Source organism: Rhinolophus hipposideros (genome assembly GCF_964194185.1).
Source record: "Rhinolophus hipposideros genome assembly, chromosome: 15".
NCBI classification, from domain to species: domain Eukaryota; kingdom Metazoa; phylum Chordata; class Mammalia; order Chiroptera; family Rhinolophidae; genus Rhinolophus; species Rhinolophus hipposideros.
In genome coordinates, this window is record NC_138061.1 from 21,848,847 (window position 1) to 21,876,448 (window position 27,602).

General features: G+C 36.0%; 2 protein-coding genes across 3 annotated transcripts; both read left to right on the forward strand.

The window, feature by feature from the left end:
* The first annotated feature begins 434 nt into the window (after nucleotides 1-434).
* Nucleotides 435-26,428, forward strand: PCGF6 (polycomb group ring finger 6). 2 transcript variants are annotated; one of them, XM_081075182.1, is made up of 10 exons: nucleotides 435-865; nucleotides 1,607-1,706; nucleotides 1,797-1,893; nucleotides 2,685-2,740; nucleotides 2,841-2,900; nucleotides 3,815-3,923; nucleotides 8,261-8,288; nucleotides 16,399-16,497; nucleotides 22,790-22,876; nucleotides 25,205-26,428. In XM_081075182.1, exons 1-10 carry the CDS (start codon nucleotides 506-508, stop codon nucleotides 25,259-25,261), a joined length of 1,053 nt encoding a protein of 350 aa, XP_080931308.1. In that variant the 5' UTR covers nucleotides 435-505; the 3' UTR covers nucleotides 25,262-26,428. The 2 variants fall into 2 exon arrangements, with proteins under 2 accessions (XP_080931308.1, XP_080931309.1); XM_081075183.1 differs by lacking the exon at nucleotides 16,399-16,497 and having other exon boundaries at nucleotides 481-865; nucleotides 25,205-26,427.
* Nucleotides 12,581-15,809, forward strand: LOC308508473 (high mobility group protein B2-like). Its single transcript, XM_081075187.1, has one exon. It carries the CDS (start codon nucleotides 14,812-14,814, stop codon nucleotides 15,430-15,432), a length of 621 nt encoding a protein of 206 aa, XP_080931313.1. The 5' UTR covers nucleotides 12,581-14,811; the 3' UTR covers nucleotides 15,433-15,809.
* Nucleotides 26,429-27,602: the final 1,174 nt, after the last annotated feature.

The following is a 27,602-nucleotide window of genomic DNA, read 5'->3' on the forward strand; positions in this document are numbered from 1 at the left end:
TTTTTAATTCCTCCAAATAAATAGATTTAATTCCTCCAGCTAAATAAACTGACATACTTCAAAATAGAACCTTCATACTTTCTAACGTATATAATCTTGGATGGAAGACACGCGTAACTGGTACTCAAATGGAAAGCATGATTCTTCTTAACGCAACATCATCATTACAGCACCTATTGCAGAGCCCTGCGCATCAATCGATGCAGACAGAATATTGCTGTCTGAAACGGTACCAGTTTTGTAGTTTTTATAAGGCAGCGAAGAGAGCGTCCGCCCTTACAAAGGACAAACCGGGTGAGACTCCGCCCAGCGGCGGCGCGCAAGCCCCGCCCCCCACACCTGAGCGGCCCCGCGGCCTCGTGGCCTAGGTGAGACTCAGCGAACCACATTTCCCAGCGGGCCCTGCAGGCCTGCCGCGCCTGCGCATCGGCCGGGAAGGCAGGCTGGCCGAACTCCCGCGCTAACCAGCCGCCTGGTCTCGCCTCGCCTTGTCTCTGACCCCGGCATGGAGGGGGTCCCGGTGGTGACGACGGGCAACGCGGGCGCGGCGAAGGCGGAGGGAGCCGCGGCCAGGCCGCCTCCGCCGCCCGTCTCCCCGCCTGCCCTCACCCCGGCGCCCGCAGCGGGTGAGGAGGGTCCGCTGCCTTTGCCCGAGGCGGGGGCTCCGGGCTGCTCGGGCTCCCGGCCCCCCGAGCTGGAGCCGGAGCGCAGCCTGGGCCGCTTGCGGGGGCGCTTCGAGGACGAGGACGAGGAGTTGGAAGAGGATGAGGAGCTGGAGGAGGACGAGGAGGAGGAGGAGGAAGAGATGAGCCACTTCTCGCTGCGGCTGGAGGGGGGCCGGCCGGAATCCGAGGACGAGGAGGAGGTACGGGCGCCGCCCCCCCCGCGGGCCTCCCCCGCCCCGGCCCCCGCGGCGCCCCCGGCGGCCACCCCCGCCCCGCCCGCCGGGTCCGCTGAGGCGGGTGGCGGGGACCGGCCTGCGGTCCCGCCCCGCGTCCTTGCCGACTCATGTCGTGAGGCTCCCGCAGACCCTCGGGCTCCCCGGGTCTGACTCACTCCTTCTGTCAGCAGTTATTGACGCAGCTGGGTGCCAGGCGGGTAGGCGCCGAGGGTGCCGGGCTCCTGCCTTCCGGGAGCGGACAGTCGCAGGGGGAGGCTGTCCGTTTCCACGCGGTGTTGAGAGCGTGGTAAACGCTTTCCCACCGAGTCAGCCTCGAATTGGGAAGTTCGGTTGGGTTTCGTTTTTTACTGTGCTAGCGCATACTTCATCAAGTTAGGTAAAACACCTGGCCGGTCAGAGTTCATGTATTAAACACCAATATCTGGGAAGTTTGCCCATTTCGTAAGTAATTCATAAAGTGAAATGCCCCTCATCTGGCAATATACAGTATATCCAAAACAATGAGATGTTTTTGAAACATTGTTATTTTTCCCTCCCACCTCCATGTTGTAACTTGCAGCAGTATTTTGAAGGGTTGGAGGTACTGGAACATGTTTCTGTGTTGCAAAGTAAATTACATATTGGTTGTAAAATTTGGGGATTATGGCTTAAAAATTTGACAAGGCAAGCACTTGTATTTTATAATCATTTCCATTGCATTTGCAGCGCCTGATTAATCTCTCTGAGCTGACCCCATACATCTTGTGTTCCATTTGCAAAGGTTACTTAATAGACGCAACTACCATTACAGAATGTCTTCATACATGTAAGCATATAGTGCACATTTCCAAATAATACATTCAATTTTTGAAATGTCTCGAAAGCATCCTGATTTAAGCATTCTCTTTTTCAACAGTTTGTAAAAGCTGCATTGTAAGACATTTTTACTATAGCAACAGATGTCCAAAATGCAACATAGTAGTCCATCAGACACAGCCTCTTTACAATATAAGGTAAGAGGAATATATAAGTAAAATTTATATTTTAAGTATACTTTTTCTGAAAGCTTGAAGTTGTGTTTTGGGAACCAAAATCTTGACCTATCTCAAAATTAGAAGAAAAGGAACTACATATTCTTTAAAGAAATACTTACAGAGTACTTACTGTGTACCAGGCACTGTGATATCTGCTGGGGATTTAAAAAAAAAAGAAAAAAAAGAGGCACAGGTCTTTTTTCCTGAGGATTTTAATTTCATCAAGTTAATGAGGCCAGTTTAAGCTTGTCATTTTCAGTATATTTAGAATTTTATTTTCTGAAAGTAATACCTGAAACAACTGGCCTCTTTAGAAAAGCTTATCTTTCATAGGTCATTGTGGCTTATTAATCAGATTTTCAGTTCATGCTCAGTTTCCTAAGGGAAGAAAAATACTAAAAGTGCATTGCTTTCATTTGTTCATTTATTTTATTTTTACTACCTTCATAGACGAGTGCTTTGCCGATGATACACAGAAGTTCAAAATACAGTATCTGCTTTTAAGCGCACATTCTTATCAAGGGAATCAGGACATAAATAATTTAGCAGACCATTCAAGAGTCTCTGATTACTTATAATTATGATTACATATAATTATTTGAGGTTCTCTTAGGTGAACTATGAGTGCTACTACCTAAAAGTAACTCACCTCTGAGAAAGGAGATATCTACTCCCAAGGAAAAACAGTACTTACAAAGAGCGTTAGTCTTTCTGTACCCAAATGCATTTTTCTGAATTCTGAGGTATTCTCCATCCTTTCCTTTTATTAGGTTGGACCGACAATTACAAGACATAGTGTACAAATTAGTGATCAATCTAGAGGAAAGTAAGTTTATTTTATTACATAGTTATGAATCCCAGAATCTCTGCTGACTCTACCAGTTACATTTTAAGTGTAATTTAGTCTATGTTTTATCATTTTTTAGGAGAAAAAAAGCAAATGCATGATTTCTATAAAGAAAGAGGTCTAGAAGTACCTAAACCTGGTAAGTTTGGGTGTATATCATAATGTGTTTATAGATTAAAGAATACTAACAATAAAATTTACTCCCTTTGAGGTTCTTTTTTGGTGGTAGCTGGTTATTTTATGATCAAAGAGAGAAAGGTTTTGAAGATAATGATGTAGTGTAATCCAATTTAATTATTTATAAGAATTAAAGAGTACAGGCTTTGGAGCTAGATTATCTGAGTTTGGTCCTAGCTCTACCACTTTACTAGCTGTACGAATTTGGTAAATTCTATGTCTCAGTTTCCTCATCTATAAAGTAGGGATAATGATATCGCTTCATAAAATTGTTGTAAGGATACATTGATTAATACGAAGCACTTGAAACAGTGCCTGGAACATAGTAACTGCTCAAACATCAGTATTTTTGATGATGGTAGTGTCACAGGATGGAAGTTAGATAGATTTGGGTTTAAATCCTGGTTCTTCCACTTACTATGTGGGTGACTTTAAGCAAATTGCCTAATCTCACTAAACTGTAACCTCAGTTTCTTTGCAGTTAAGAAAAAAGAAAGTAGCAGTAGTACTTATGCTGTGGGATTATAACAAGGATTAAATGAGGTGGTGCATGTAAAGTGTTGAGCAATAGCCCCGAGCCCTGGCACATAGCGCTTGTTAAGGATTATTTGTGGTTGCTGTTATGATGAGCTCTCTCTGTGGCCCTGATAAACCAGCCACACTTGTCTGCCTTCCATTGCGGAGTGGTCCCTAGGCTTGCCTCTAATTTCACTGGCTGTGACAGATTAGCTGATGTTACTAAAGAAAAGGAGATTGAGTGCTTTCTGACCTTTTAAATAGTCTACATAGTTATGATATCTGTGTAATTATTTTTCAAAGACCTCAGTTTATGAAATTTTTGTTCTAACTCAACTCTTTTGTTTGGCTATCAAATAGCTGTTCCACAGCCCGTCCCTTCAAGCAAAGGAAGATCTAAGAAAGTCTTAGAATCAGTGTTTCGGATTCCACCTGAACTTGACACGTCTTTATTACTAGAGTTCATTGGGTGAGTACCCTAAACCTCACTACCTCTTACCCTTAAAATAAAGAATGTTTAAAGTCCCAACTGTTATGAAATCATTCTGAACTCAGATAAAGTCAAAATTTTCTGATATCCTTTTAAAAATTATTTATGAAATAGTTAAGACTTAGAAAAAGATCTGAAGGTCAGTACAATAACCACTTATATCTTCATCATCTCACTTAAGAAATAAACCATGCTAATATGGCCGAAGCCACTTGGCTACCTATTCCCGTTCACTCTTCCTTCCCTTAGAGTTTAATAACCACACTCCTAAAGTAATGATTGTCATTCCTTTGCATTTTTTATGTTTACCACAAGTGTATCTATTCCTAAGCCATAGTAGAATTGTTTTTGCCCGTTTAAGAACTTTACATGATCATACTGAGTTTTCCAACTTGTTTTTTTCACTTAACATTGTGTGAGTTACCCATGTTGTAATGCATCGCTCTAGATCATTCATTTCACCATTGCCTGGTAGTCCCTTAAAATAAATAGACCATAATTTATCTTTTTCTGTACTGTTGAACATTTAAGTTTTTCCCTTTTTTTTTTTTTTGCTGTGACATGCAATGTTGCTTTAAATATTTTTGTACATATATCCTTGTATATATGTGAGACAGTTCTCTAACAGTGAATGTAAATTTGCTGAGTCTTAGGATATGTTTGTCTTCAACTTTAGCTGGTTTTGCCAAATTGTTTTCCAAAGTAGTTGGGCATCTTTCTAATTCATAAAAACAGCCTATCATGGTCACAAAGTTGGCGCTTATCAAACTGTAGTTTTCAAAATACTTACATAGTTCGCAGAATAAAATACATTCTTTTCTTGGAAAATCTAGATTTTCCATTTTATGTCACTGATGGATAACTTTTACTTCTCAGCCACTTCCTCTTTATAACTCTAGGTTGCCTGTATCGTTTAATACCTAGCTTGTGCTATGTTGTATTTATCTAATTTATGCATTCATCCTGTGTTCTCAAATGAAATCCAGGACTTCTAAGAGGTGTGAAATCTTTCTTCTGCCTCTTCAAAGCCCACATAGTAGTGGCTGATGATAATGAAATAAAGCTCTCTTTGGAAGAATGAGAAGAAACCATGTAATACCAAACTTTAAGCCAGCAATTTCAGTTATTAAAGAATGTGTTCCAACTTAAATGTCCAAAAGGGAACTAGTTAACTGATATATAGCATATAAATATGTCCTAATGTAATAACATATGATAATATGGAAAAATCTGCAAATTGTCTTAAGTGAAAAAAGCAAGATGCGGAAGAGAATATATAGCATGTGCCCATTTATGTTTTTCTAAAAAGATGGTGGTGGGAAATATGTGCATATACATGTTTTTTACATGCACTGAACATTCCTGAAAGGACAACCAGGGAAATGTTAATGGCAGTTGTCTCTGGAAAAGGACATTGAAGTCTGAGTCAGGGATGGGAAAAGTTTTACTTACGTTGTATTTGAGTTTTTACCATGTAACTTGATATGTAATACATCTAGTTAATTAACAGTTGAAAATTGAAAGGATTTATGTTTCTAAAAAATTATTTTGGGGGAATGTAACCTTTCCCCTAATGCACAGTAGGAACTGACAATCAGTATTTTTATACTTTTTTTTAAAAAGTATTGCCACTTTTGAAAAATGGCAATAATGCAAAGATGGCAAACCTGTGATGGGTATGCTGCTATTCTCTCTTTCTGTGCCCACAGCAGGAATCAATAATTAGTCATGGCAAGTTTTCCCAATGAGGGAGACTTGACCACAGTGTTCAAGGCAGTCATTACCACTTGCCAAAGTTGTACATTATAACATCTTCCCTGCTGTAGAAAAAAGAGCCCTCATTTGGAATAAGGAGATCTAGATGTACGTCCTAGTTCCTCAGTCATCTAGCTTTGTAAAATTAGATTGCTTTTTGTTTATTCATAAGGTATTTATTCAAGTCCCGCCATGTACCAGCACAGCATTCTACTAGTTGCTGGGAATACAGTTGAGTAAGTCATCCATGACCGTGGCCCTTTAGTGTGAATGTCTTAGAGCTTCAGCTTCCCTATCTGTAAAACGAGAATTGAACCTTGATGATTATGATGAGTGGTCTGTCTGCCTCATGTGATAGTCCTTTATCTGGTTTCAAGCTGTTAAGGGGAAGAAAGTTGGCAGTGTGGCAGGGAGTCCTTCTGAAAGAGAGTTTCCAGTGGCAGAGTCCATTTGAAGTCCCCAGTCCCCAGAATTAAATCCCCACATTTTCACTGCATGGAGAAGCTTTTGTGTTTCTACGAAAGTCAGGCTACTGAGGGTAACCCAAAGGAAGCTCTTTCAGGAAAGGGAACAAGTGGTTTGCAGATTTTTCCATATTATCATATTCTTGAATTGGAGGAGCGAAACAACTGAGGTAGGTCAGCTGGTGGACTGATTTTTTTTTTTAACCGCTGGTATATGAAATTAGATTTCCCCCCTAAATTGGATATGCATGTTTTGTGATCTTAAGATAGTCTTGTACTTCTCCTTTTTGTTCTTCATTTCTATGTTTAAAATAGACGATTGTAAAAGAAACAACCTCAGCCAGACTGTATAGTGTGTATAGAAAGAGCATAGGCTTTGAAGAGTCTAACTCAAAGTATGTAACCCTTGGGATGTAGCCTAACTTCTTTGATCATCAGTTTCTATATATCTAAAATTGGGATTATAAGAGCAACTCACAGGATTGTTGTAAGAATCAACATGGTATTTCTAACATGTCTAAACTATTATCACTATATGAATATTAAAATAATATAGGATCATTCAAAAATAAAGGTTAAAGTAGTTCATAGTGCTGTAGCATATACAATATCTGCCTAGGAAAGAAAATGGACTCACATGAGATAAGTGTGATATGGCAAAAATTTAATGCAATCTTAAACTCGATGGATGGTGTTTAGTAAACAGGGAGGTGGAATCCGCCTGTGTGCTTTGTTAGTCTGACTGGAATATGTTCAGCTCTGGGCACTACATTTTAATAGAGATGTTGGTAAACTGAAGTGTAACTAGAATAGTAAAAGGTTTGAAAACCGTGTCATGTGGTAGCAGAGGAACAAAAACATTTAGTCTGAAAAAGAGAAAGTAATTATAAGCCCCTCAAATTAATTTCAGATCTTTAGTGTTACCACATAAAAGAAAGATTGAATCTATTTCATAAGAGTACCAAAAGGTAAAACTAGGACCAGTAGTTATAAGTTACAGGGAGAAACATATTTGATTCTGTGCAAGGAAGCAGTGTCTAACAAAGGTACCCACAAATAGAATCGACTGATTTGTCAGTTAAGAAGCTCTCTGTCTGTTAAGGTGTTCAAGCAGAAGCCACATGCCCATACATCATGAATTCTATAGAGATAATTCTTGTAATGGATAGGATACTTTATTTTATAACTTTTAAGAAGATTATGTTATAATCTTAGATTTATTTTTATATATATGTACATGTAAATTATATTTTATATTTGTATTTATATAAATACATTTATAATAGAACAAAAATTTAAATGTATTTCTCTATTATATTTGTATTATAAGAATACTCTGTAGATGATACCTATTCTTCACAACATGATAGGGAAGAAAGAACATGGGCTTTGAGGTTAGGTGCACCTGAGTTTGAATCCCAGCTTTGTCACTTACAAGATCTGTGACCTTAAGCAAGTTATTTAACCTCTCTGAGCTTAATCTGTAGAACGGGGTCACTAATGCCTAATTTGCAGAGCTATTGTGAGGACTAAATGAAAACATGCATAATATATGAAGACCTAATATAAGGCCTGGTATATAGTCAATGGTCAACATGATATAAAAGTAATTGATTTAATCAAAAAATCTCTTCACTTCTAGGTGAAAGACAAACTGAGTAAATCATGCCTGTTGATTATGCTACAAGTAAAACAACAAGTATAGCCACCTTCTTGTAGGAAATCTATCTTATGAAGGTTACTATAGAGAAAAACACATTAATTGTGATACAATAAAAAACAAAAAGAAGGTTTACTTTAAACTGGAAAACACTAGAATGCTACATGTGGGGAAATGTAAATATTAAGAATATACCTTTTATCTCTTGAAGTATATACATAGTATAAAATACTAAATAACACTGTCTTTGGCTTACCACTAGGTGGCAGAAATGACAAGTAACTACTTTTTGTTTATTTCCTAAATACAGGGTTAGGTGACCATGTTTTAAAATTAAATTGATGTTCCTCTAATATATAAATGTTATTTTTCTGTGTTATATGATTAAATATATAGTTTAAAATATTTTATTGATTAATTTTGCTTTCACATTTCAGTGCTAATGAAGGCACAGGACATTTTAAGGTATTTTACTTTTATTTTTCATTTATTTTACAAAATAACCCTGTAGCATACAAATTTAAGAGTCACATGGAGATTTTTTTCAACTATAATAAGTGTTTTATAAATAAAAGTTGTTGAAATATGAAGTACGTTCAATAATGTTCTCATAATAGGTTTATGAGAAAAGAGTTACGTAGGGATTTGTTATTAATTCAGAACAATGGTCTAAGGGAAAATAAGTGAGTGAGTAACTTTCAAAAGTCTAAAGCTAAAAGCTATGTTAATTTTGTGACAAAAAAATGTTTCAAAGCATGTTTTGCGTAGTTGGCTTTTAGAGTTAAGTATGAACTTAAAATTTTATTTGCATGTAACATTTTTGTCTCAAGTTAACCTGCCTCAACTTGTTACTTCAATCATTTACTGAACTTGTAGAGCTATGAATGAACTCCTTTGTAACATACTTAAGTTCAGAGTTGTCTTAAAAGCTCCAATATCACAGGTGCCATTGTACACATTGTAGCTTCTATAGCATTAGTCATTCAGAAAAGGTAACTTTTTAAAAGAGATAAATCAGATCTTATAGTTACTTGGGGATATATATATATATACATATATATATGTATGTGTGTATATGTATATATATATGTATGTGTGTGTGTGTATATATATATATATATATATATATATATATATATATAAATGGGTGACTTTGATCTGTTTAGATTTTCAGTGACTCAGTCTATACTAAAACTTGGGTAAGTTACATTTGATTGGGTATACTGTTTTGTGTATACAGTGGTTTAGAGACGTGAATTAAAGCATAGGAACAGATGGGTACTTCTATGGATGAAGTGTATTATAGATGTTTCCCAGGCATCAGCGTGATAGAGGAAATGCAGTGTTAAGTTTGGTGACTTTAAACCTCTTTTAAGTTGTAAAATATCAAACGTAAGGTGATTAACTTTAGGAAGTTTTTTCAGAGTAGTGTGGTGGGTGGGGAAGTGGCATGTAAGTTCGTATATGGGGCAAGTACAGTGTTATATGCTCCCAGAATTATCTGAAACTGTCTGTCCAGAGACTTGGACAGTATGCCAGACAAGCCAACAGAGGATTAAAACCTCATGAAAAAAGAACTAGAAATTAAATTGAAATATTAGCCTATTGAATTCCACAAAAGCACATGTACACCTAGAATATTTATGTAGTTCTGATGCTTACACATCAAAAACATGATGACAATACCACCTATGAAGTGTTTTTGCCCCCCTAAAAAATGTGAAGCTAATCACATGCCTAGATTTAATTACTAATTTACAGAAAATCCAGGACACGAAGAAATATGTTAAATGACACTGTAATGTCAGCTCTAAAAATAATAAAATCATTTTCTGCTAGGTAAGAAAATTGAGACAATTGGTTAAATTTGAACAACATATGCTAGATATTTTTAGATATCAAGAAATTTTAAAGTATGATAATGGTGTTACATTTTTAAAAGAGTTCTTTTAGAGATACATACTGAAGTATTTACAAATGAAATGATATCTCTGGGGTTTGCTTGAAAACAAATGTGGGGCGTGGGGGCCAAGAAATAGTTGGGGTGGCTTGTATTTAAAACAAGATTGGCCTTGAGTAGATAAAGCTAGGTGATAGGTATGTGGCAGTTTATTATACTATTCTTTCACAGTTTTTGAGATATAACTGATGATACAGATGTTAATTTGCAGGATTTATGTCTGTGAGAGGTGAGGAATGTATTATTTCAGAAGCAAATTGATCCTATTAATTTATTTTGTGACTGTTTTTACTTTGCTGAAACAGTCTTTTATACTTAGTTAACAAATTGGCAAGCTTATTGTTTTTTCTTTTAATTCTGTATTTATGATAGAGTTCTAGTTACAGCCTTTGATATTATAGCTTAGTATTCTCTCCTTAAACAGCTGTGTTTATTATACCTTATTTTTGAGTTCAAATAAATATGTCTGACTAGGATGATTCCTGGTTATTAAACTTTTCACCATGTAAATCTGTGGCATGAAAATCGTAAACCCTGTTTCTACCTACATTCAATTTAAAAATGTTTCACAAAGCAGAGATATAGTCCAGAAAATTTTTCTCGGGAGTCATTTGTTAAAACTTAAACATTCTGAAAGGTAGACAGAATGAACCCCCATGTATTCATTGCCCAGTTTTACCAATTAATTAATGGCCAATTTAATTTGTTTTATACCTCTATCCATTTACCTTTCTTCTAGTATTATTCTGAAGTATATTCCATCATTTTGCTACTTCATCTGTAAATGTTTCAGTATTCTAAAAAGATGAAGTTTTTTTTAATGACCATGTATCTTACCCCCCAAAAAGTTACAAAAATGTCAATATTATAAAAGATAAAAATAAAGTGGCAGAACTGTTCTAGATTAAAGGAGATTACAGTAACATGGCAATAAAATGCAATGTGTAATCCTTCATTAGAGCCTGGGTTGAAATAAGGACAACTTAAATAAAGGACATTATTGAGACAATTGGAGAAATTTAAATTTGGATCTGCTTAGATAATTGCATTGTATTAATGTTAAATTTCCTGAATACTTCCATAGATTTCCTGATAATTATATTGTAGTTATATTGGAGAACCCCATTATCCTGAGAGGGTAACGGCTGATTTATTTAAGGGTCAAATATCTCAGTGTCTGCAAATAAATCTGAAGTAGTCTAAGAAAAAGTATATGTGTATATATATACATATATATACATATATACACATACATTAGAAGAGATAAAGCAAATACAGCAACATACTAACAATTCATAAAATAGGTGAAGATTACCTGGGTCTTCATTGTGCTATTCCTACAACTTTGTAAATTCATCATTTTTCTAAAGGTTGAAGGTGGTGAATGAAAAAAATTAACAATTTATTATCACATATCTAGCCAGTATTCAAAATTTTAATTGTCTCAATTGTGGTGGGTGTTTTTCGTTTTTTTTTTTTTTTTTTTTAACATTTTTTAGGTCACGATCCAAGTAAAGTTTACACGTTGTGATTGGTTGATAGGTCTTTAAATCTGTAAGTTTTCCTTTTTTTCTCGCAATTCATTGTTGACAAAACTAAGTCATTTGTCCTATAGTTTCCGACAGGTTGGGTTTTGATGTTGCATCTCTGTGGTATAATTTAACATGTTCTTCTGTCCCTTGTCTTTCCCATACACTGGTACTTAAGTCTGAGTGTTGATCAGCAGGTACAATTCGAAAGGGAGCAAGGATACTTCATAGGTAGTGTTGTTTTTGTCCATCTGAAGGCATATAATGTCTGGTTGTCATGTTTATTTGTAATGTTAGTAGCCATCGGTGCTCAATGTCTAAGTCCATTAACTTTAGGGTTTGAAAAATGTTGCTATCATTCCTTCTTTTATTAGTTGAAATAACTTCTAAAGAAAGAAACTTCCCTTCATCTGTTTGGTTAACCAGTGTACGGTTCATATGGGAAAGGCAGGATAAATGCTTGGTTCTTTCCCTTTACTTACCAAGTTCAACAAAATGAGTTGGTTCATTAACATTCTCCAGTCATAACCGACTTAGGTATTGCTTTTGTTTTTACTTTAATATGAACTCATGGATTTATTTTTGAAATTTTATTGGAGAATATTGGGGAACAGTGTGTTTCTCCAGGGCCCATCACCTCCACGTTGTTGTCCTTCAATCTTAATTGTGGAGGGCGCAGCTCAGTTCCAAGTTCAGTCGCCGTTTTCAGTCTTTAGTTGCAGGGGCGCAGCCCACCATCCCATACAGAAATTGAACCGGCAACCTTATTGTTGAGAGCTCACGCTCTAACCAGCTGAGCCATCTGGCTGCCCCTCCGGAAGCTCAGCGGCAGCTCGTTGTTGTCAGTCTAGTTGTGGTGGGTGCAGCTTACTGGACCATGTGGGAATCTAACCGGCAACCCTGCTGTTCAGAGCTTGTGCTCTAACCAACTGAGCCATCCAGCCGCCCCTGAACTCATGGATTTAAACATGTGGCTATTATCCTTATTGATGTTCAAATTGTCCTATAATAGACATCATAGTCTATAATAGCTTCCTTGCTGTCTGATGTGACACGATGTTTCATGCTCAACTTGTCCATCTCTTGCCCTACACATGGACAAAATCAGTCCTTTCTCCAAGGCGTCCTATTTCCTTTTGGTGCTATTTCAAAATCACAATGTTTGCTACGGGTTCCCTTTGCTACTGGGTTGATAACTGTTTCTAGGCCTTTTCAGTTGACAGAGGTAGGAATTTTTTCTAGGTAAAATATAATTATGGGTTGATACTATCTTTTCAAAAGACCGTTTTAGTGGTATGCATTATCTAAAGCCAGGAAATACCTGAATGTCTTAAATTTCCCTAAAGATCTTAAACTAGCTTATTGTTTTAACTTATCAAATGACCTCTTGTGTTATAGATGGCAGGGAAGATTGCTGTGCTTCATTTCAAAGAAGTATAATCCTGTGAATTTTTTTTTCCTGTTTACTTGCAGACGATAGGAGGTTGTTAGGTGTAGTAGAAAAAATAATGAGTTAACTCTTTAGGTGAGAACTTGTTTTGAAGCCTTAAAACAAAAAACAAATTGTCTTGCAAAAAAGCTGGATCTGATTTGTATGGGGAAGAAAATCCTGTTAACTTGTAAATCTGGGGTCTGAGGACTAAGGTTAAGCACATGAGAAACCCTAGCTTTGAAAGCCAAGACCAATTTTTTTTCTTTTGAGTATTGGCAGACCTCATAATTCTGTTCTAGGTTATCTAAAAAGTACAGTAGTGATAACTTTAGCTAAGTTGGATTAATTTTAACAAACACTTGGGGTAAAGTGCTCACCAGGAATTTAGAAATGAGAGAAATTGGACTGTCTTTTGCTGGTATTCCTGAAGCCTGCTCTTGAGATGGTAAGCCCAGGAAATTGACCTTCAGAAATGCACTGACATCTATCTAGATGATTCAGAAGAGCAGCTTCTCAGGGCACCTGATTGGTTTCTTATGCTAATCAGACAGTGCCATCTACAAAGAGATATCTTCTTGGGGACTCAACCTGGGGCACTGCTATATTTCCTGTTTGAGAGGGCCTTAGCTATGTGAGATGATTTCTACATCTGCATTAAAAGAAAGGGAAACTGCCATTTTTACCTGGATTATATCGGTATCCCATGGTAACAACTAGGCTCTCTATAAGAGTTAAATTCCTTCACATAAAGAGCAAAATTATCACAATACACCAGCAATAACTCTTAAGTGCTTACTATGTGCCAGGATTGTTAATAATTGTTTACATATATTATACATTATGTCACTTCCCTCATGGTAATTCTGTGAGGTAGGTGCTATATTATCTTCATTTCACAAATAGGGACCTGGAGAAACAGAAAGGTTCAACAACTTGCCCTAAGACTTGCAGCGAAAAAGTGGCAAAACCAGGGTTTAAACCAGGCAGTCTGTCTCTGGAATACCTGTGCTTAACACCTATGCTATCTACTACCCTATGGTAATAAAGGACAGGAAAGGTCTTGTTTTGTTTTGTTTTGGAATACATATTTTAAGAGTATGTATGTATGTATGTTAATATATATGACACACACACAAACACACACAAGATCAGACAATTAAGTTCACAAGGACAATTAAGTTCACAAACTCATCCTAGAAAAAGTGCTACATACCTCATTGCTAAATATCACTAGGGTCACCTTCAGAGTACTCCCCTTGGGAAGCTATGTATGCATGGACGCCAGTGCCTAATCTACCCTTCAAAGCAATTTTGGAACTCTTTTTCTGGTATGGCCATCAGAACTGTCATTGTATTACCCTTGATGTCTTGAATGTCATCAAAATGTCTTCCTTTCCATATTTCTTAAGGGAAGGTCTTAAGAAACCAAACTACAGATAAGAAAGCTGAGTGCTATTATGGAACAAATGTGTGCCTCAGCTTCCTAGATCCTCTTGGTAACAATTCTAGGTTCCCTCTCTGCTAGAGTTAGAAAAACACTGCTCAACTTTTCCTGAAAGATATTCTTTTAGTTCCAATTACCTCAGCTTTTCATTTGCATTAGACAGTATCCTCCTTAAAATTGCCTCAGAGAGTGGCTGAGCAAGCATTAGTTTCTACTTTAAATCCCTGTGGTCTCTCCACCTGCTACCTCAGACCATTGGCTCAGATTCCAGCCACATATATCTAGATGTTAATCTTTTTATTTTCCACTTAAAAGAAAGTCTTTTACTGTGGAAAATTTCAAACTCATTCAAAAGGAGACAATAGTAAAATGTACACCCATGTACATATCACTCAATTATAAACTCATGGCCAATCTCATTTCATCTGTGCCTTCACCACTTCTCCTCCCATATAATTTTGAAGCAAATCCCAGACTGTGTGTCAGTAAAAATTGAACTTATTTGTAAAAGATAAGGACTTTTGGATAAACCAGTTTACACCGGAGCCCAGCGAAGGCAGCGCCTGTGGAGTGCTGCCGTTCTTCGGAACACCGAGGAAAACCACCAGACGCCGTCTGTCACCATGGGTAAAGGAGACCCCAACAAGCCGAGGGGCAAGATGTCCTCGTACGCCTTCTTCGTGCAGACCTGCCGGGAAGAGCACAAGAAGAAACACCCAGATTCTTCCGTCAATTTTGCCGAATTCTCCAAGAAATGTTCGGAGAAATGGAAGACCATGTCTGCAAAGGAAAAGTCAAAGTTCGAAGATATGGCAAAAAGTGACAAAGCTCGCTATGACAGGGAGATGAAAAATTACGTTCCTCCCAAAGGCGATAAGAAAGGAAAGAAAAAAGATCCCAATGCTCCTAAAAGGCCTCCATCTGCCTTCTTCCTGTTTTGCTCTGAACATCGCCCAAAGATCAAAAGTGAACACCCTGGCTTATCCATTGGGGATACTGCAAAAAAATTGGGTGAAATGTGGTCTGAACAGTCAGCCAAAGATAAGCAGCCATATGAACAGAAAGCAGCTAAGCTAAAGGAGAAATACGAAAAGGATATTGCTGCATACCGTGCCAAGGGCAAAAGTGAAGCGGGAAAGAAGGGCCCTGGCAGGCCAACAGGCTCAAAGAAGAAGAATGAACCAGATGAGGAGGAGGACGATGAAGATGATGATGATGAGGAAGAGGAGGAAGATGAAGAATAAATGGCTGTCCTGTAATGATGTGTGGAGTGTGTGTGTGTGTGCGCGCTCAGGCAATTGTTTTGCTAAGAATGTGAATTCAAGTGCAGCTCAATATTAGCTTCAGTATAAAAACTGTACAGATTTTTGTATAGCTGATAAGATTCTTTGTAGAGAAAATACTTTTTTAAAAATACAGGTTGTAGCTTTTTGAGGGGCTACTACATACAGTTAGATTTTAAGGCTTCTGATGTTAAATGTTTCTAAATATTTAATGGTTTCTTAATTTCTTGTGTATGGTAGCACAGCAAACTTATAGAAATTAGTATCAATAGCAAATTTTTGGTTTTTTTAGACTGTTGCATTTTGTTTTTTAAAAAGATTTTGTAATAAAATTATGTATATTAAAAAAAAAAAAAAAAAAAAAAAAGATAAGGACTTTTTACAAACATAATAATAATACTATAATTTTTAAAATTTACAGTAATACCCTAATCAAATATTCACATTCTATTTAAATTTCCTAGATTGTCTCATGAAAATTGTTTTATACGTTTCTTTAAATCAGGATCCAAATAAGATCACACATTGTAATTGGTTCATATATCTCTTTATAGTCCTTACATCTTTCTTTAGTTTAACACTTCCTCCTCTGTCATTTTTTTTTCTTGCAGTTTTTTGTTAAAGAAACCAGGTTGTTTTAGACATTTAATCTTCCGCAATCTTTCTCTGTCAATAAATTTACTCTGTTTTATTTTTGATGAGATATTAAAATAAATCAGTAAGCCTTTCTAGTAAAAAAATTGTTAACATACTTTTCAGAAAGGGGAAGCTAAGCAGGAATTTTTTTTCTTTGATAGGTAAATTAACTCAAATTTTATAGTAATTTTTCATAAGTCTGTTGAATCGTCTTGGCTATAAAATTTGCTTTAAGGTTTATACATTTTTTATATATTTCATCTGAAAATATTTGTTTATTTATTTATTTAGCCATTGGAAAAGAAGTTTGTCCGAGTTTCAGGAGAAGCAACTGTTGGGCATGTAGAAAAATTCCTCAGAAGAAAAATGGATCTTGATCCAACTTGTCAGGTAGAGTACATGTATATAAAAGTTCAGGTGAAGTTGTGAGGTTTCCTTAAGTATATTAAAGAAAGAATGAACTCTAGGATTTCATGCAGTAGCTTTTGTCTTATGATATTATAGATATTATAAATGCTAAGTGCTATTGGTACACAGTGACTCCCACCCCAACTTTAATCACGTTTGACTTGCTCTTTTTCACTGCCACTGATGACCATCTACTGATGTCAAAGAAAAGCTGAGGATATGAGAACTATTAAAGACCTTCTAGAGCCTAAGGTCCAGCTATTCCTTTTTTGTAGTAGAGCAAGAGATTATCTATCATCCATCCACTTCTCTTCAGAGGACATCCTTGCATTTATAAATTGCTCAAGTATAACAAGCTATCACAAGACACCTAGAAAAGTCAAATATCTATCTAATGTAGACCCCTTTTTTTTAAGGATTGAAAAAGATCTCCCATTCTAGCTATATAATAGTTTTTTGTTGTAAGATGAAAACCTCAATCCTCATGTATTTTTGAACATAAAGTCTAAATCTACTCTTAGTTTCAGTAATGTGGGCCAGTGAAAATGCACGTTTATATATTAGGTTGGTGCAAAAGTAATTGCGGTTTAAAAGGTTAAAAATAATTGCAAAAACCACAGTTACTTTTGCACCAGCCTAACAGTTCTGCTTTTTCATTAGTCATATTTAAAAGAGTTGTTTTTTTTAATTTCAACAATTTATATTTTATTTAGGCTAATACTGCCTTATTGGGTACATATAAAATTAATGGCAGGCTCCAGGCAGATACTGGAAGTTAAGCTGGAATTAACAAGAAATGTGGGTATTTGAGAGGTGAGGGTGCGTTGCATTAAACTAGGGCTTTACTCCAAGACATCCAGAGCAAATGCTGCACTATCATTAGAGTCAAACATCTATTCATCTGAGCCAAAACATGACAATTGACTGAACACATGACCTAGCATAGGTTATTTAAACTCTCATAATCTAAGTATGGTCATCTACATCATGGGGAAAATCATAATATATATTTTGCATAAAAGAGATTTTTGTTATTCCTCCTCATGTGTGAAATTTCAGAGTAATTTTTTCTTTTTTTTTATATTTGGTGTGGTGTTTTTGTTTTGGTTTTTTTTTAACTTTTATTTATTTAAGTGTGTTTTTCTAGGACCCATCAGCTCCAAGTCAAGTAGTTGTTTCAATCTAGTTGACGGTGCAGCTCACAGTGGCCCATGTGGGGATCGAACTGGCAACCTTGTTGTTAAGAGCACCGCGCTCTAACCAACTGAGCTAACCGGCTGCCCTTAATGAATAATTTTTATCTAAAATAGCTTTCTGCTATTGATTAAGTTAATATTTTAAAGCTGGCTGAAATTTTGCTAGTATTTTTAGTACCAATATCTGCCAGTAGTAGATATATATATTAAATATACATTAAATCCAATGAAATGTGACTTCGACTGAGTTTGACATGCTGGCTATATCTCATGGCAACTGAAAACTATTAATGACTTATCTATCACCTTGTAGCCATAGCATAGTTGAGGTTATTCTTAGTCTTTTGGTTAAAAATAGATAGCTGTTTAGAGACTCCTGGACAAAGAATTGTGAATAATCCCATAATAGTCTCTTGGTTCTAAAAGCAGAAGTCACAAGACTTGCACCTGGTTATATAGAATAACTAAGGTAACACCCAAGAGGGTTTTCTCTAGGATGTAGATTAATTACATCCTCTGTGGCTAGATGTTGATCAGAGCACAATTACCATTTATAAGTTTCACATTTTGTGTTTTAAGAAATTTAGAGCTTTGGTTACCGAAGCTCTAAATTGGTATTGTTGTGTAAAACTGTGGGTTTGTTTTTTCCTCATATCATAGAATTCAAGGCTTTTAGCATTTTGGAAATAAAATGATAAAAAACTTATTTTAACCTTTAATTTTCCTAGTCAGCTCTTGCTTCTCTGGGTAAATATTTCTTTCCTATTCAGGTACTATGTAGCTGGTAACGTTCATAAATTATTATTTCACCAAAATGTTAATGGAACAGAGAATTGTCAAATATGCAGACCTACTAATTTGTGTCTAAAATTGTTAAACCTTCTAAATCCAAGAAAGAGTCAAGAGAGTTATTTCTCATATGAACAAAACATTGAGCTAGTTAACCATTAGTCAAAATAAAATTCTTGGTGAACACAGTCACTTGAGCCTGCTCTGCTAACCTTCTTTAAACGAGTTGGTCCCAGGTAGGAAATGTGTGCTCTGTTTTCAGATATATGACCTTCATATATGGTTATTTACTAGCAGGAATGGATGATTACCAGGAGACTGTTAACTAATGATGAACTACCTTTAAAGTTACTTGTGGCAGATCAAAATTTAAAAGGAAGACAGTTCTAAAAGATAAAAAATATAGATCGTTTGTGCTTAAAAGAGATGTAGGTTAATTCAAAATAAGAAATCAATCATTACTGAATAAATTTCTTTCACAGAGACCCCAGTGCCTCTGGATTACACTGGTTGATTCTGAACTCATTGATGTCTTATTGTATTTTGTTTTATTGTTACTCTTGTGTGTTCTTTTGCACATTGTTTGATCTTTAGACCTTATTTTGCTTTTATGAAATGAGATTTAGAAAATATATAACATTGATCACTAAAAATTCTTTATATAAAAGATGTGAAGTTAGATTTTGTTGTTAATCCTGTCATAATTCCATCTTAAAAGATAGGGTTTTTTTTGTTTTTGTTTTTTGTTTTTTGGGTTTTTTTTAGTATATGGCCATAAACCTACTGTTAAACTGTTTCCAAATCTTTTTAAAGAGACTCTAATGTATCATATGGTGTATCCCTACCATTCTATTCATACTAAATGGAGCATCTATGTATGTGGCCTTAGGAGTACAAAGGTGAGACAGAAATTTCATTCTGTCAGGGAACTCAGAGTTCTGTGGGAAAGATATACAAGTAAACAATTGAATGACAATAGGAGATGAGTGCAACAAGAACACAGAGTGAACGATTTAACTCTGAAGGGGTGAAACAATGGATTTGAATAATGGATAAGAATTTGCTAGACAAAGAAAAAAAGAACATTCTATGAAACATAAGAGTATGTATGAACAAAGAGGAATGAACCAGAGTGGTGAAAAAAAAATCCTGTCTTGGAAGATATAGTGTGAGCTGGCTTTGAAAAACATAAGGGTTTTTCCTCCCTTCCTAAGATTACCTTCACATTCTGATTTCTGCTCTGAGAGTCAGAAATATTATAGTTATTCTTCCTGTTTAAGACTTGTTACTTCAGAAGGTAGAAAGATTGTTCAGAAAAGAGTTAACAAACATCTGAGGCTTCTCTCTTTGGAAGGGTCTGCTTACAAGGTTCATCCTTGCCTGGCATCTAGAAACTTGGCTTGTTCCCTACACTAATAGGAAAAGTTACCAGTTGATAAGTTGTTTCACTGTGCTGAGACTGTACAAATAATGGATCTATGATGAACACCTACTTTCCTTCTGGGAGTTTGGAATTTGGTAATTGCTAGGCAGAGAATGACAACATGATCAGCCCTCAGTAAAAACCCTAAACTCTAAACCTTAAATTAGCTTTCCTGGACAGAAACATTGCACAATTGGCTGCATTTCCACTACTAGAGAAAGGATTCAGGGTGTTATCTCTTCCTGGACTGGGAGTGGAGAACATAGGGAACCTGCGCATGGATTTCTTCAGGCACCACCTACCTTTTTTTCCCCTACTGATCTGGCTGTGTGTCCTTGCTCTTGCTATAATAAATCATAGCTGTGATCATGCTGAGTTCTGTGAGTCCTTCTAGCAAATTACCAAATATGTAGGCTATGTTTGTTGGACCCTCGGAGATGTAAATCTGTTGAACGAAGTACTTTATGAAATACTTATAGTCAAGTAACTTTACAAATCAGCATGTGAAATAGGAATCAATTTAAATATTTATCAGGGGAATGGATATGTCAGTTATGATATATTCATACACTGGAACAGTATACAGCTATTAGAGAGAGAGTTAATTATGTATTCCAAAAGAATCCATGGCATATTAAGGTTTTGTTTTTTTAAATAAAAAATTTGTAGAATAATAATATGTGGCATAATCCCATTTTTATAAAAACAGAAAACCCTCATGCACACATAGCATCTAGGACCATACACATCAAGCTGTTAGTAACTGGCTAACCTCTGGAAGTTAAGATTAAGTTAAAAAGAAAAATATATAGGAGTGGGGAAAAGAAAAGAAAAATATAGTACACAAACCATAAATGTATACCATGTGGTGGAGCCCATTGAGAGTGATGGTTTCTCAGTACTAAATAAAAACATCATGAGTTTCCAAATTCTTTAATTTTTTATGGATCTAAGTTCTGTATGCAAGATCTGTTATCATTGCTTTCAGGTCCTTTTGCAAACAAGTATTGTTCTGCCAGTTTTAGAACTGGTAAGTATAAAACCCAAAATTGTTACTGGTTGGAGATTATACATTATGAAATAGCACAGGGGTTGACAAACTACTCTGTTTCCCCGAAAATAAGACCTAGCCGGACAATCGGCTCTAATGCATCTTTTGGAGTAAAAGTTAATATAAGACCCAGTCTTATTTTACTATAACATAAGACCGGGTATTATATAATGTAATACAAGACTGGGTCTTATATTAATTTTTGCTCCAAAAGATGCATTAGAGCTGATTGTCTGGCCAGGTCTTATATTCGGGGAAACACGGCATGACTCATGGGCCAAATCTAGCCTGCCATCTGTTTTTATAAATAAAGTTTTATTGGAACCCAGACATACTATGGCTTCTTTTCATGCTACAATTGCAGAATTGTGTAGATGTGACCTATGGTAGAATAAGAGAATTGAGTAGAGAACCTATGGCTCACAAAGCATAAAATATTTATTATCTAGCCCTTTACAGAAAAAGTTTACTGACTCTTGAGATGCACTTATGCTTTGGAGGAAGATAGACCTAGGGACAGATCTGGGTTCAGATCTGGACTTTGCTACTTACCAGCTTTGTGACCTTAGGAAAATGTAATGTCTTCACCTGTTAGTATTCCTATCTGTACAATGGTAATTATAATACCTCGCTCACAGGAATGGGAAGACTAACGGGGAAACATACACGTATGTCAATGTATACTAGTATACCATATGGTGTACACAGTGGCTGCTCAATTAAGTGCAGCTGCTTTTACTATTCTTCCCCAACCTTGCTGAAGTTTTTAAAACATGAGGTTAACATGTTGGCAGTGTATAGAATTTTTAGAGTAAACAGAATTTGAAGGTAAGAAATCTGGTTCGGAGCTGATTTCAGTGGTTTAAGCCAAGGGGATGCAGTTAAAGGAATGATATGAACTTAAGATATATTATGAACTAAGAAGCACAGAACTTGGTCATTGATTGCACATGAGAAGGAAGTAAAAGGAGGAATAGGAGTCAGAGGTGATATTCTGGTTTAAAGGACAAGGAGAAATTTCATGCCGTAAGCTAAACAGAGACAATAAATAGAGACATTAGGAGATGGAGACAATTAAGTGGTATATATTAATAAGACGTTGAGGACCTAATCCCATTTTTAGGCAATGGGAAAGGAGCAGTCAGTGACAGAGATTAAAGATTTGCTTTTCTGTTTTAGCAAGTAGGTATATTGGAATCTTACTACGTTACAATATAGAACTATATAACAATGTCATTCTTTCTTTATAAAAGTAGATTTATCTTAGCGCTTTGACATTACTAAAGGGCTGAAAAGACCTTGTTAAGATTGTTCCATCCATAAAACAGTTCGCTTTGGTGTGTACTTTATGTCAGGGGTAGACTTTCCATTGTTGGAAAATGAGTTGTTCCTTGTAAGAGAATTATTCAAATAACTAAAGATTGCCTTTTTAAGCATTATCTACCCTTTTAATCATTTTATCCTGGAACTTTTTAAAAAATGTACTTTCCTGCACCTTCTTATGGTGAATATATCAAATGTGATTTAACTTGTTCTCAGAGATTCAAGGAAATCATTTGAATATCCGCTGTACTATGCTGTTGTCTTGCTATGTCCTCTAATGCTCTTTCCATGTTACTTTATTTGCTTTTGTAAAATGTTTCTAAAGTCTTTCTTGAGAGTGTTTCATCGGTTTAAAATAAAATAATGAAGTGTAGTCTGGAAATAATTATGTTGATTGTCTTAATTTTTTCATGTTGTTTTTTTTCCCTTGTTTTTTCCCCCTCGTGTGGTTTTTGAAGAAGTAAAGCATCTGATACTTTTATTTGCCCGTAGGTAGATATCATCTGTGGTGACCACCTGTTGGAGCGGTATCAAACTCTAAGGGAAATTCGACGTGCGATAGGTGACGCAGCAATGCAGGTAGGCCTTCGATGTTAAGAAATATTCTACAGTTTGCTTAAAATTACCTGGATTATAAATAAAGCTAATATTTATTGAATGCTTACTGTGTATTAGGCATTCTTCTAAATAGTTTATATGGATAAGCTGTTTTATTCCTCATAATTCTATAATGTAGGTATTTGATCCCCCATTTTATTTTTTAAATCATTTTTTTAAAGATAAAGTTAATATGTAATATACATTATTTTCAGGTATCGACAACATGGTTATTCAATTATCCCCCGTTTTAAAGATAAAGAAACGGGGGTACAGAAAGGACATGTAACTTGCCTACAGTGAGTTAGTGGGTAAGCCACAGCTCAGACCTCAGGCAGTGTGATTTTCGAGGCCTTGTTCTTTTTTCTCTGTCCAGTACTGCAGTAGCTTTGAAGACCACTTATCAAATATATCTGCAAGGACATTTCTTTAAGAAAAATTTGTAGATATTCATTTGGCTTTAGAGATTCACATACCATTTCTTGCTCAATAGGTAAGAAGTCATGGTAATTATTTTGGTGTTTTAATTAGCCTGTAATATGAGTGGGAATATAATGTGAAATCTCCTAGTCAGGATAAATGAAAAGCAAGTACATTTTTTAAAAAGTTCCATGATAAAAAAGATTCACATATTCTAATGTATCACTGAATCTAGAATAAATTGTTTTAAGAGCTATATGGCTCTGAGAAGCTTTTAAAATATTAATAAATACTTTAAAGTATTGAAGATTTCATGAGCAGCTCTCAGCTTAAACAAATATTTGTTTGTTAGACATATAATTCTTTGTTTTCATCTAATGCCTATACTCAGTGAACAACTACTTAAAATAGGTTACAGAATATTGTAAGAATTATTTTCTTAATGTAGCTTATGCAGTTCCTTGGAAGAAGCAGAATAAATGTACACAGACATCTTATGTGCATACATACATATATATTTTTTCACGGCATACGATAAAACACATGAGTTTTGAAAAAGACATATACCTCTTTAACGCAAAGCCCTTCTTGAGATTTGGAACACTACTCTCATCCTCAGAGATGAGAATGGGCATTTGCATTTGTGAACCTTTTTCTAGAATTCTGGTGAGTTTTCGCTAGAGTTGCCCAGAACAGAAGCCAGATTGCAATGAGTTGAGTAGTGAATGAGAAATGAGGAAGTAGAGCCATGAAAAAGCTTAGCAAAGAAGAAAAAGACTAATAGCTAGAGCAGGATTGGAAATGCAAGGCATGTGTGACATCACTCCCCTATGTTGCTCAAAGTAGGCCATTTGCTTACGGCACACTTCCCCAATAAGTCTTCCTTTTTAGCTAGATTTCTAGTTCATAATGGGTTAGAAATAGCCCTTTAAAAAGGTAGATTGCTTGCTGGATGCAGCCTTGGTGAGAGCACAAAGAATGAAGACCTGCTATCAGGAGAGGAGATAGAAACCCAAAACAGCAGATAAAAAGACTCAAAAACACAGTATCTGGTGTCACTTAGTATAGGGTTAAGTTGCCCAACAACCCCTGACTGAAGACATCACTGCGTTACTGTTCATAATGATGACCCTGGATATCAAAGAAAGGTGAAATTGTATCGACCAATCTTCAAGGAGGAAGGAAAATAAAGAGGGTGCCAAAAAAATGTTACAGTTAAAGGAAAACTGTACTAAAATTATAATGCTCACTATATACCGATAACAAAAGATGAATACAAATCACGTTTGACTTCTGCAATTATAAGAGGTGCTCAGAGTGGTCACCATCAACGTGTAGACACTTGATTACAACGAGCTACTGCTTGAGCAACATTGACCAAAGTGTCCACTTGTATACATTTTTTTGGCACCCCAGTATATGATATACTAAATGGGTAAGAGTTCCAAAGTTTTCTCACTTACAATAGTAGTGAGCTGCATTTATGTGGAAATAAATGTTTCATTTCTTAGCAGATCTATGATGTTTTGCGATAATTGAGTCTCTTTTTAAAGAAGCCCAGTGCCTGGGTGGTCTGTTCGTAGTCTGTGCAGAGGAAAGGTGTATCTCTTTTCGGAGAACTGCTTAGCCATAAACAACCCAGGCTAACTATAGATACCTAGTAGTTTCAGAACTGTCTCCTGAGAGTCAAAAAAGGGCACATTGTCAGGAAGTGTCTGGTGATGAGGTGAGTGAAGAAGCAAGTGTATTTATCTTGAATCCTTTATTCTCTTTAAATCAAAGAAGTTCACATTAGTGTTGGGTTATGAAAAACAAACCATCTTTGGCTTGATTGTTTACATAACTAGTTTTCAATAATGGCAAAACACTTTCTTTTTTTTACCTTTTCAGGATGGTCTGCTGGTCCTTCATTATGGTCTTGTGGTTTCTCCTTTGAAAATTACTTGAAGATTTTAGGATTATTAGGAGAGAAACAAAATAAGGAGGCTTCTGCAGAATTGCATCTCACCAAAGATTTTCACAAAATGTAATTGCTACCACTTTGTGCTGTTCGGGACATAGCTTACCTATTTTCAGCAACCAAGCACCGTAACATTTATAAATACAACTTGGAATGATGAAATTCATCTGTTTTACTAGAGACTGTATATAGAAAGCATCCATAGCTCAGGGGAAATTTTTCAAAGCATTGAATTTTTAAATTCCTTGTGATTTCAAATTGACATTGATTTTGCTTCTGAATCTTTGATGAACGTTGGCTACTGTTCTTTGTTGAGCCATATTCCTTTCAGGTTGGTGGTTTGGATTCTGCTCTCTGGAATGGTATCAGGGGTCAGTTATCCTTTTGGAAGAGAAGGACGGTTTTGAACTGAAAATTAAAAGACAGTCTTTGTTAAACCACAGACTGTACCTCAGACAAAGACCAAAACTATCAGCCACTTTTGTATGTTGCCATCGTATTTTGAACTTGTAGCTATATTTTTTTTTTTAACTAGCAACACTACTAAAGAGATATTACTCACTTCTAAAAGGGATAAATTATCATTATTCTGTGTGAAGAGACTATCTCCTGCAGGGTTTATGGTCCATACCATAAGCCTTCAATGGAATAAAGACTTCTTTAACATATCTTATAATAAGGGGTGCCTCTTTGCAACAATATTTTTATTCCTCAAATGTTAATTTTATTAACATTTTATTTGAGTATATAGTGTGACTGTCAATAACTTTGTAATGACACTACTTCTGAAAGTAATAAAAAAATCGAGACGTTTACAGCATAAATACTTATTCATTGTTTCCGCAGTAAACCAGTTTAATGTTCATTTTCCCATTACTTTGTCACTGGGATAAAGAATATGGATGTTTGAGACCTCACTCACTTGCATACAGAGATTTCAGTTTTAAACATTATTTTGCCTAAGATTAGCATTGTGATAGCTTTCTAAAAGAACTATTTTGTATACCCTGTTTTACTGCAAAATTTCCAAGTCTGCATAGAAACAATTACAGCTGGGTAAGGATTGGCAATTTTTTTGTAAAGAATTTGTGAATTGTGTATAAATATCTTCTAACCTTTAATAAAATTTTTTAATAAAAATTTATTTTAACCTATTGAAATGTTTTTGCTTATTGTGAATTTAAAAAAATAACTCAAACTCTTTAAGAGAAGAGGTATCAAATCAAACTTAAACTTTACCGTCAAATAGCTATTTTATAAACATCTTTACCTTAACTCATTATGCTTGATGCTGTTGACACTGGACAGAATAGCAATTATGGGATTCATTTGCCTCTGGAATGTTTCTTGCACAAATTACTTAATGTTTTTATTATTGTCCCATGTTAACGTACGTATGGCAGGAACCTCCAAGACCACACTAAGTTTCAATGGTTCACTAGAGGGACTCACAGAACCCAGAAAAGCTATTATACTCACGGTTGTAGTCTATTAGATTAAAATCAGCAAAGGAAAAAGATATATGGGGCGGAGTCCAGGAGAAACCAGGCACAAACTTCCAGTTGTCCTCTCCGAGTGAAGACAGGGACAGTGTTTAATTCTCCCAGCAGTGATAAGTGACGTGCAAAGTGTTGCCAACCAGGGAAGTTCACATGAGTCTCGGTGTCCAGGGTTTTTACTAAGAGTCAGTCACACGGGCATGCAGTACCCATGTGATTGATTCAGCCATTGAGACCTCAGCGCTGGCCTAGTGATCAAATTGACACAACATGTTCTGGGGGCCACAGGAATAAGAAAATAGGCATTCACCAAAAATGACATGGTTAGCATGAACCGGTGTGACCCAAGGTCTCAGGCGTACAAAGACGACATTCCAAGGGCTCTGAAGTTATGAATGATAGTAACATGGAAATATAACTCATTTTGAAGTAGAACATTAAATGTAATTATTTTACAAACATGCGATAAGGAAGACAAGAATTCACCATTTGTTAGACATTGTATGGACAAGATTAAAATTAAAGGGGAGTTCCTTCAAGGAATTCACAGCCTTTGGGTTACACATATCTCAGAATTGTAAAGGCAGATACTGGTAAATAAGAGCTACCCTTCTTTCCTCCTCCCTCCTGAACTTGACCTCCAAAAATATCAAAGAACTAAGTTATATCTGGTTACATCTATTTGGCCTGTTGTTACTACCAGGCAGTAAACTAAGTGCTGATTGATTGGTTTACATATCTGTAACCCCAAATCAATGTGATCTTGGGCTATATGAACAGAAATACAGTTTCAGATTTAGGAAATTAACACTTCTAACCTCCAGTGCAT